General features: G+C 39.0%; 1 protein-coding gene across 2 annotated transcripts in view; it reads left to right on the top strand.

Annotated features, from left to right (window-relative positions):
* Window positions 1-35: 35 nt before the first annotated feature.
* LOC133539556 (dyslexia-associated protein KIAA0319-like protein) overlaps window positions 36-11,930 on the top strand; it is a 56,234-nt gene continuing 44,339 nt past the window's right edge. For both annotated transcript variants that reach the window (XM_061881554.1, XM_061881553.1), the window contains exons 1-4: window positions 36-206; window positions 522-785; window positions 5,731-5,925; window positions 7,358-7,461. In XM_061881554.1, the coding sequence (XP_061737538.1) occupies window positions 7,368-7,461 (94 nt within the window). In that variant the 5' untranslated portion in view covers window positions 36-206; window positions 522-785; window positions 5,731-5,925; window positions 7,358-7,367. The remainder of the gene's footprint in view (window positions 207-521; window positions 786-5,730; window positions 5,926-7,357; window positions 7,462-11,930) is intronic.

Below are 11,930 nucleotides of genomic sequence, written 5' to 3'. Positions count from 1 at the left end.
TATCAAAATAAAAGCTCTCCGTCGCCAATGCAAACGCGCCAACCAATGGGAGCGAGGATAGTTGGAGGGTGTGTGCGCCATTTTGGGCCCTTTCGTAATGTCGGAGCGGGGAAGTCGCCCGTAGTTATCAATACTTTTCCCTTTTCATCATTCGTCCGCTTTAAGGAATTATAGGCTAAAATGACGAGCCACGCAAGAAATACAAGGTAAGTCAGTCTGTCGCAGTGTTTGCCTTTGACAGCGCGGTAAGTAAACAGGTGACGCAGACCGGAAGCAGTAAGATTAAGGTCAATGTCCTTCATTAACCAATGAAGCGGCACATTTTTACTATAACATCCAAAAAAAAATCTGTATTTCGTTACTTGTATCCACTCGGGTTATTTCAATTGCTTATGCTTGTCAGTGGGTTGTTATTGCCTGTAAAAAATGTTTAAGACGCCTCGAGCTGTAGTCATTTATTGTGAAAGGCAAAGCACAGGAAATGTGTTCGACTCTTACTGGTGACTTGACTGTGATTACAGAGTCAGCTGTACGGGCGACGGCGATAGTGACCCAATTCTCTGCACCTTGGGGTGACCAGGAGGATTTCAAAAACCAAAAAGACGCCACCGCGGCCGACTGAAGTACGAGACCCGTGAAGTCTCATTTGGGTTTTTTTCTTCTACTGGAATGCTGCATGACGAAAGCCCACGCGTGGATCCCGTGGTGTGTAAATAAGTGATAAATGAGATGCCAGCAGCTGTTAGCCTCAAGGTGCCGTAAAGCCAGGAGCCAGGATTAAACAGGTAAAGACATTAGTATTTCATGCATGGAACGTTATGAAGTTGAATAATGCGCCATCCAATCACTCTTCAGACCTTGCTAAAATACACACCATTCTACATCTAATGGTGTTTTAATGTCATCCTTTCAATCATGCTCCCATTGACTATTAATCAGTGTTGTTTACATCGTTTTCTGATTAAGTGATGAGTAGTCTGTCATTAGTAGTGATATGGATTGTTTAATTTCACCAGTAATTACACAGTATATCAATCAAATAATCAAAGTTTATTTATACAGCCCTAAATCACAAGTGTCTCAAAGGGCTGCACAAACCACAACGACATCCTCGGTAGAGCCTACATAAGGGCAAGGAAAAACTCACCCCAGTGGGACTTTGGTGACAGTGACAATGATGACTATGAGAAGCCCCCCCCCCCCCCCCCCTCCAGGGGACCGAAAGCAATTGATGTCGAGCGGGTCTAACATGATATTGTGAAAGTCCAATCCATAGTGGATCCAACATAACCGTGAGAGTCCAGTCCAAAGTGGTTCCAATATAGTAGCGAGAGTCCCGTCCATAGTAGACCCAGCAGGAAACCATCACAAGCGGAGGCGGATCAGCAGCGCAGAGATGTCCCCAAACGATACACAGGCGAGCGGTCCATCCTGGGTCCCGACTCTGGACAGCCAGTATTTCATCCATGGCCACCGGACCGGACCCCTTCCACAAGGGAGAGGGGGACAGAGGAGAAAAAGAAAAGAAGCGGCAGATCAACTGGTCTAAAAAGGGAGTCTATTTAAAGGCTAGAGTATACAAATGAGTTTTAAGGTGAGACTTAAATGCTTCTACTGAGGTAGCATCTCGAACTGTTACCGGGAGGGCATTCCAGAGTACTGGAGCCCCAATGGAAAATGCTCTATAGCCCGCAGACTTTTTTTGGGCTCTGGGAATCACTAATAAGCCGGAGTCCTTTGAACGCAGATTTCTTGCCGAGACATATGGTACATAGTGGTATACTGCCACTGGTTTCAGGTAGTAGACATTTACCCAGGGCAGCACGGTGGGCAAGGGGTTAGTGCATGTGGCTAGTGCATGTGGCTCACAATAAGAAGGTCCTGAGTTCAATCCCGGGCTGGGGATCTTTTCTGCGTGGAGTTTGCATGTTCTCCCCGTGACTGCGTGGGTTCCCTCCGGGTACTCCGGCTTCCTCCCACCTCCAAAAACATGCACCTGGGGATAGGTTGATTGGCAACACTAAATTCAGTCAATCAATCAATCAATGTTTACTTATATAGCCATAAATCACAAGTGTCTCAAAGGGCTGCACAAGCCACAACGACTTCCTCGGCTCAGATCCCACATCAGGGCAAGGAAAAACTCAACCCTATGGGATAACAATGAGAAACCTTGGAGAGGACCGCAGATGTGGGTGACCCCTCCACACTTGGTGCAATGGATGTCAAGTGGATCTAGCATAATATTGTGTGAGTCCAGTCCATAGTGGATCTAACATAATATTGTGTGAGTCCAGTCCATAGTGGATCTAGCATAATATTGTGTGAGTCCAGTCCATAGTGGATCTAACATAATATTGTGTGAGTCCAGTCCATAGTGGATCTAACATAATATTGTGTGAGTCCAGTCCATAGTGGATCTAACATAATATTGTGTGAGTCCAGTCCATAGTGAATCTAGCATAATATTGTGTGAGTCCAGTCCATAGTGGATCTAACATAATATTGTGTGAGTCCAGTCCATAGTGGATCTAACATAATATTGTGTGAGTCCAGTCCATAGTGGATCTAACATAATATTGTGTGAGTCCAGTCCATAGTGAATCTAGCATAATATTGTGTGAGTCCAGTCCATAGTGGATCTAACATAATAGTGTGAGAGTCCAGTCCATAGTGGATCTAACATAATAGTGTGAAAATCCAGTCCATAGTGGATCTAACATAATAGTGTGAGAGTCCAGTCCATAGTGGATCTAACATAATAGTGTGAGAGTCCAGTCCATAGTGGATCTAACATAATAGTGTGAGAGTCCAGTCCATAGTGGATCTAACATAATAGTGTGAGAGTCCAGTCCATAGTGGATCTAACATAATAGTGTGAGAGTCCAGTCCATAGTGGATCTAACATAATAGTGTGAGAGTCCAGTCCATAGTGGATCTAACATAATAGTGTGAGAGTCCAGTCCATAGTGGGTCTAACACAATAGTGTGAGAGTCCAGTCCATAGTGGATCTAACATAGTGAGAGTCCAGTCCATAGTGGATCTAACATAATAGTGTGAGAGTCCAGTCCATAGTGGATCCAACATAATAGTGCGAGTCCAGTCCATAGTGGATCTAACATAATAGTGTGAATCCAGTCCATAGTGTGGCCAGCAGGAGACCATCCCGAGCGGATTGGCCCTAGTGTGTGAATGTTGTCTGTCTTTCTGTGTTGGCCCTGTGATGAGATAGCAACTTGTCCAGGGTGTACAGCGCTTCCGCCCGAATGCAGCTGAGAAACGCTCCAGAACACTCTGCGACCCCAAAAGGGACAAGCGGTAGAAAATGGATGGATGGATGGATGGACGGGCATTAACCCAATCTGTGAGATCCATCCATCCTTTCATCCATCCGTTTTCTACAGCTTGTCCCTTTTTATGGCAGGGGTGTCAAACTCATTTTAGCTCTGGGGCCTCCTGGAGAAAAATCTATTCCCATGCGGGCCAAACGAGTAAAATCATGACATGATAACTTAAAAATACGACTACGACAACTTCAGATTGTTTTTTCTTTCTTTTACTTTGGCCCAAAATGGAACAGACACATTCTGCAAATGTACATTACCTAAATAATCCTCTTGACAAAACACTTCAAGTTAGTAAAATACTCTGAGGGGAAAAAAAATGGTGCAGTTTCAAAAACACCACAAAAAATGTAATGAAATTAGACTTAATCTTGGTGTATTTTCAAACCAATTCAACTTTAAGTCACAGCCCATTTATGATTAAACAAAAACAAATTAATGCATTAATAAAACGCTTCTATCAACTACTTCATTTGTCATTCCCACTCTTGACTTTCTTTAAATTTGCACGGAAGACAATAATTTTCACAGAACTATATCAATGTGCTGCATTTTAAGTGTTTATTTCACTCCTCTTTGTTTTACCTTGAGTGGGAGTGGAGAAGTCGCATCCCCACTTTACCGTGTACCTCTTGCTCTCCCCGATATAAACTATTTGCTTGCCTAACAGAATTGCTATTGTGGACACTTTTAGAACAGCGGTTTCTTGAATTTAAAAACTATTTGCTTGCCTAACAGAATTACTATTGTGACATCCAGTGGACACTTTTAGAACAGCGGTTTCTTGAATTTAAAAATGCATCTACATTTTACACTTGGTAAACTCCTCTCGCTGGCAGAAATGAACCTTTTCCCGGCCTGATCCGGCCCGTTGGCCACATGTTTGACATCCTGCTTTAGGGGGTGCTGGAGCCTATCCCAGCTGCACTCGGGCGGATGGCAGGGTTCTGTGAGATCCATTATTTTATTTATTTTGGTGGAAACGCGCTACATTTACTCCGTTACATTTACTTGAGTAACTTTTGGGATAAATTGTACTTCTAAGAGTAGTTTTAATGCAACATACTTTTACTTGAGTATATTTATAGAGAAGAAACGCTACTTTTACTCCGCTCCATTTATCTACATTCAGCTCGTTATTCGCTACTGATTTTTATCGATCTGTTAATGCACGTTTTGATTGTTTTGGTTTGTCAGACAGACCTTCAAAGTAGGATCTATCACATGCCTGCGTTTCACCAATCAAATGCAGTCACTGGTGACGTTTGAGTCCGTTTCACCAATCAAACAGAGCCAGGCGGTCACATGATTAACTGCACACTTTTTTTAAAATTATAAACCTATATTTATAAGTTTCAACATTTACAAACAGTTGAAAATAATAATCAAAGTAAGTAGAAAAACAATACAAAACAGTACAAAAACCGTACAAAACAGCGCCAGGGGGTTGTAAATTCAAAGTAACTCAAATAGAATGTAAAATATATATACATATATATATATATATATATATATATATATATATATATATATATATATATATATATGTGTATATATATATATATGTGTATATATATATATATATATATATATATATATATATATATATATATATATATATATATATAAAATAAACAAAGTGCAAAGCCATAAGCTCACTAAATCTCAGTAAATAACTTAAATTTGGAATACAGCATCATCGTTTTCACAGATTTTTGCTTGTTGGAGGTAGAGTGTTTTAATGTAGAGTTCTAAATCTTTTTTAAAGGCACAAAAAACAGGTCGGGTATTGAGAAACTTACATTTATGAATATAAAACTTAGCCAAAAGTATAATGAGGTTGCAAAGGTAAAATTAATTTTCAAATTTTTTTTCAATACAATGTAAAACCAAATATATATTCAATATATATTATTGTTTTAGTTGCTTAAGAGATATTCCTGGCTCAGAATTTGTTCATTGCTATTTTTATATTCTTGTGCATTACTTGTTGCCGTCATCATTAAACAAACAGGTTACTCATCAGTTACTCAGTACTTGAGTAGTTTTTTCACAACATACTTTTTACTTTTACTCCAGTTAATGTTTGGGTGACTACTCCTTACTTTTACTTGAGTAATAAATCTCTAAAGTAACAGTACTCTTACTTGAGTACAATTTCTGACTACTCTACCCACCTCTGACAGTCACACGTAAGCGAAATGTGTAGACGGCAATATGACTCAAGTAAACAACAGCATTATTTTATATGTTCCATTCAAAGTATAGAACATTAGAACATTTGGTATTAGTGAAGGGAGAAGTCTTTTGCTTGGTCGAAATGTTGCTCCCAAAACAATTGAGTTGAAGAGTGTCCTCATTCTGTCTGTATTGTCCCGCCTCCAGCTCATGAACATCTGATACTGTGAAGGCCCGCTTCAGCGGCCATGTTGGATTCCCTCCACTCAACGTTGGTGTCAATCAACCTTTACCCGTCGCCCCAAAGCACCCCCGAACTCTCCCTGCTTCACCTTTCGCACAGCCGGGCCGCCGGGAAAAGGGTCGACGTGGCGCCGTCAGACGGCTTCAGTTGTTAAACAGGTGCCACATTTCTTTTGACGCCTTCATGCGAAATCACAGCTTGGGCGTCGTAATGATGGAAGTTGTTAAATGCAGGTGTTTCTACTGTACGCCCTTGCTTTTCCATTTACTCTCTTCTCAAATAGCAGGGTTGGGGGGGTGAGAGGCAGGGGGCTCCTAATTGTTGTCTTAGATTGTGTGTAGAATGATGGTACTGGCAACTCATAGTTTTTCTTAAACTCAATAAATACATACTGTTAGGTTCTTAATATTATTTATGGGCGTGGACAGTAAATTTGGCCCCTAAAACAGAAAATACAGTATTTAATCTAAAGCAAGGGTGTCCAAAGGGTTTCCACTAAAACCCTTACGTAGGAAAATAAAAGGATACGTTTTTTGTTTGTTTGGTTTTTTACAGTTTCATAATATACAATTGACAATAATAACAATTCTGACAACTGCTCGTAGTCTGTACAGCATGTCCGAAAAAGGATAGGAAGAAGCAAAAACTATTTTAATTAAACAAGATAAAACATTCTCTCTTTTCAATGGGTTTTGTTTTTATTTAAGTTATTATTAAATAAAACTATTTATAAAGTGCTTTTTTTCCCTACAGAAATATTGAATATTTATATAAATATATAAATACATTTAAATTAATTTCCATTTTAATCAAGCACAAAACATTTTAGGTGTTTAGGGCACGTCCAACCGGCAGGAGGCCACGGGGAAGACCCAGGACACGTTGGGAAGACTATGTCTCCCGGCTGGCCTGGGAACGCCTCGGGATCCCCCGGGAAGAGCTAGATGAAGTGGCTGAGGAAAGGGAAGTCTGGGTTTCCTTGCTTAGGCTGTTGCCCCCGTGACCCGACCTCGGATAAGCGGAAGACGATGGAAGATGGATGGACAAAACATTTTTCCCAGCTTTTCTGTTGTCGTATCTAAATTATTATAAAAAATGTATACTTTAAAAAAAATGACATTTTAATTAGTTAAAATTTGATTTAACAATTAAATAGTTCCAGCTTTGCGATTAAAAAAAAATGTATCATAAATTTTTTTTTTTTGAAATAACATATTAAATTTTGAATTGTACTTATTTTCAGTTGTTTTATCTAAATTATTATTTTAAATGTATACTTGAAAAAATAACATTTTAATTAGTTAAAATTTGATTTAACAATAAAATAGTCCCAGTTGTGTGATTCAAAAAAATTCTTATGATATATTATTCTTTTTAAAAATAAAATTTTAATTAATTTTCCAAAAACAAAAACATTCCTTCAGCTTTTATAATTTCCTAGCGTGGCCCCCCTAGCCATCCTTCATAATGTTCAGATGCAGGATAAAATAAACAACTTCCAAATTGTATTACAAATACCTCTCCTGCCATGTTGGACACCACTGCAAGTCTACAACAAAACACGCTAACATTCTTTCTTCCTTCTTATAGGTTTTGTAAAATGTCTTCTGCATACCAGCATCTGCTCTCGTGGAGTTTACCTCACCTCCTCCTGCTGCCACTCACTCACCTCCTACTCCTGGCCCCTCCCACAGGTACAACCATTTAAAAAAAACAAAAAACCTTAATGCGCATTTATTGACAGAGAACTGATAACCGGCCCACATCTGTGCCTGTTAAACTGTTTAAGGGCGGCGATTGCTTACTTAAGGTGGGTCCTCATCCTCTTTGGGATCTTCTCATGCCCCCTTTTTATCTTGTTTGTTGGTTTTTACTGTCGTAGAGGTCTGTTGGCACCCCGCTTGTGCATGTGCCCGTCTACTCGGGGGTTTGAACAATAAGAGGTCTGTGTGAGTGGATGCTGTGTGTGTTGAGGGGGGGCAGAAGAAGAGTGGGGGGGGGACTAAACAGAGGCCAAAATGGGCTTTTACTGAACAATCATCTGTTTTGTAAGAGAAAAAAATCCAAATCCATCCTCACTGTTTCAGCTGGTATCCCTTTTAAAATGTATCTATAAAAGATCTGGGGTCTTGTCTTAAAAACAAAGCGTGGAATTTTGGCTCAAAGTCTCCACACTTGCATTCACTCCAATGTTTTTTTATAGATCACATTCACAACGTTTGGGAACTGTTTTGTGCGTAAATTATAATTACTGCTCCCCATCTGAGCTCGTTAAATCATTTGTAGAGTAATTTCATTAAGGAGAAGCAGACCGCAGCAGTGCACTCCACTGACAGATTGGACGGCTGGTACGGGTGGCCTCGGAGGGTGGAGTTTTTGTGCTGATTGCATAATGTGCTTCGGGCTTTAATCAGTGTCTTATTTTGTCGGGGAAAGGCCTAATTTTCTCTCTGCAGCCGCTGACACGGCAGATTACTCAAATCGTGGCTGTATGTCAGCTCTTGCGAGAAGTGTTCGGTGAATAGATCCTTTTAGTTGTCACTGTTGCTCCCATTTCTTGCATCACTTTGCTATCACTACATGGCTCGGCTTTAAAGGAAAGGCTAGGAAGTGAGCTTCCTGCTACACGCACGATTTTCCCCACCTGCGCCTTTGTGTTAGCGTTTTCCAACTGTCATCTATTACCGTACTTTTGGGAGTATAAGTCGCTCCGAAGTATAAGTCGCACCCAGAGGTGGGTAGTAACGCGCTACATTTGCTCCGTTACATTTACTTGAGTAACTTTTGGAATAAATTGTACTTCTACGAGTATTTTTTATGCAACATACTTTTACTTTTACTTGAGTATATTTATAGAGAAGAAACACTATTTTTACTCCGTTCCATTTATCTACATTCAGCTCGCTACTCGCTACTTTTTTTATCGATCTATTAATGTTTGTTTTGGTTAATGACAGAGCTTCAAAGTAGAATCTACGCATGCCTGCGTTTCACCAATCACATGCAGTCACTGGTGACGTTGGACCAATCAAACAGAGCCAGGTGGTCACATGACCCGACTTAAACAAGTTGAAAAACTTATTGGGGTGTTACCATTTAGTGGTCAATTGTACAGAATATGTACTGTACTGTGCAACCTACTAATAAAAGTTTCAATCAATCAATCCAAAGTGTAAAGGAAAAAAGACACTTTTTATTTCAACCGTACTTCCCGTCAAAAGCCTAAAGACTGATCGTACAGTTCCTGTCTTCACAATAAAAGTGCCGCTCCATCGCGCCTGCGCTAACAAAATAAGAGTCTCCGAAAGCCAGAGCAAACAAGCTAGCAAGCTACGGAGTTTGCCGCCAATGTTTTTCTTGTAAAGTGTATAAAAACGAATATGGAAGCTGGACAAATAAGATGCCAAAAACCAACGACTTTCATGTGGTATTAGACAGGAAGGAGGAACTTTTTTTCTCCTCCATTTGAAAACGTGGACGTCTGATTCCAATCAATGCAAGTCATCAGAATCAGGTAATACACCAACTTATAGTCTTGTCTTCATGAAAGATAGAAATCTATATGTTAAACATGCATGTATATTCATTAAAACACCTTCAACATGTCAACAAAAACGGCAAAATAAATAAATATAAATTATATACTGTATATATAAATGTATGTGTGTATATATATATATATATATATATATATATGATATGTGTGTGTATAAATGATATGTGTGTGTATGTATATATGAGGTAGATCACCTCGACTTGGTCATTTACTAAGTAATTGATAAACGTTGATAAACTTATTGGGGTGTTACCATTTAGTGGTCAATTGTGCAGAATATGTACTGTACTGTGCAATCTACTAATACAAGTTTTAATCAATCAATCAAATCAATGAATGCCTACTGAGGCTATGGTGCTGTTAAGTTATTGTGGCTCAATGTGCCATTTTTTCATTTTATTTAATGTACTATTATTTAATATATATTATTGTTTTAGTTGCTTAAGAGATATTCCTGGCTCTGAATTTGCTCATTGCTATTTTTATGTTTTTGTGCATTATTTGTTGCCGTAATCAGGTTACTCATCAGTTACTCAGTACTTGAGTAGTTTTTTCACAACATACTTTTTACTTTTACTCAAGTAAATATTTGGGTGACTACTCCTTACTTTTACTTGAGTAATAAATCTCTAAAGTAACAGTACTCTTACTTGAGTACAATTTCTGGCTACTCTACCCACCTCTGGTCGCACCTGCGGAAAATACATAATAAAGAAGGAAAAAACAGATATAAGTTGCACTGGAGTCACATTTTTTGGGGACATTTATTTGATAAAACCCAACACCAAGAATAGACATTTGAAAGGCAATTTTAAAGAAATAAAGAATAGTGAAAAACAGGCTGAATAAGTGTATGTTATATGATGCTTAAATAACCAACTGAGAACGTAACATATTATGCTAAGAGTCGTTCAAATAACTATAACATATAGAACATGCTATACGTTTACCAAACAATCTGTCACTCCTAATCGCTAAATCCCATGAAATCTTATACGTCTAGTCCAGGGGTCGGCAACCTTGACCACTCAAAGAGCCATTTTGACCCGTTTCACAAAATAAGGAAAACAATGGGAGCCGCATAACTGTTTTGGAATTTATAATGAAATACTACTGCATACAGAGTTTTTTTTTTCTTTGTGCTATGTATAAACCAGGGGTCTCAGACACGCGGCCCGCACCTTTTAATAGGAACATTTAATGTTAGTGCGGCCCGCGAGTTTTATATGAATGCCGCTTGACAGCGTCACACCTGCCAAATCTCCCAATTTTCCCAGCAGACTCCCGAATTTCAGAGTAATTATTCTCTTGAATGTACGCTGCTGTTCACCCAATGAACAATAATAAGGTCGTACAATGATGGCACTACCGCTAGCGCCCTCTACAGCTTGTAGAAATAGCTTGCCAGCCCAAATAATTGTTTTGTGAAGCTACTGCAGACACACGTAAGAGACTGCAGGGTGTTCTTATTCAACAGCAATACAGGTCACACTAAGGGTGGCCGTTTGAACAACTTTAGCACTCTTACTAATATGTGCCACACTGTACACCCACACCAAACAAGAATGACAAACACATTTCGGGAGAACATCCGCACTATAACACAACATAAACACAACAGAACAAATACCCAGAATCCCACGTATCCCTAACTCTTCTGGGCTACATTATACACATGGGACTCTGTCTGTGAATGGAGCTTGTAGTTACATATTATATAAATATGTAAATATTATATAAATATGTACATAAAGTGTTGTAATTATATTCCAACTCTGCGTTCTTCTTGGTCATCGCCGCCGCTGCTGCTGCAACCCCCCCTCCCCCCAGGCACCCACTCAACACCCCCACCCCCCGCCGCCCGACCACACCACCACAAATAGATGCCTGACCTGTGGGAAACACTGGAATTGAGATGTTAGTGCACTAGTTGAGGAAAATGAACAAACTACATAAATAACATCCTGTAATTTGATTTCTATATTTGTTTATCTTGATAGATTGAAAATGAACACCAATGACTTGACTGATGAACATTATCACAGAATTTATTTAGAAAGTATAAATAACGACTAATAAAAATAAAATACTATTAACCGCAACATGTACGTGTAAAAAAAAAACAAAAAAACAACAACGTTATGATTTGTACATTTACAGAGTGTGTTAGTTCTCTTTTTAAACAAAGAAAACAATCTGAAGTTGTCTTTATTTTTAAGTTATCGTGCCGCGACTTTACCAGTTTGGCCCACTTGGGAGTAAATTTTTTTCCATGTGGCCCCCGATCTAAAATGAGTTTGAAACCCCTGGTGGAGATAGAACACGTTGAAACAGAAAATAAGCAGATATTAACAATAAATGAACAAGTAGATTAATAATAATTTTTTACAATTTGTCCTTTTATAATTTTGACAAAGTAATAGAATGATAAATGACACAATATGCTACTGCATACGTCAGGATAGGAGCCTTTGTTTGCTTACTTACTAGTAAGACAAGTTGTCTTGTATGTTCACTATTTTATTTAAGGACTAAATTGTTCTTTGATTGCAATAAAGTTAAAGTACCACTGATAGTCTCACACACACTAGGTGTGGTGGAATTACC

Source organism: Nerophis ophidion, linkage group LG21, assembly GCF_033978795.1.
Source record: "Nerophis ophidion isolate RoL-2023_Sa linkage group LG21, RoL_Noph_v1.0, whole genome shotgun sequence".
Classification (NCBI taxonomy): Eukaryota; Metazoa; Chordata; class Actinopteri; order Syngnathiformes; family Syngnathidae; genus Nerophis; species Nerophis ophidion.
The sequence above is the reverse complement of the archived record's forward strand: the minus strand, read 5'-3'. Positions and strand labels throughout refer to the sequence as shown.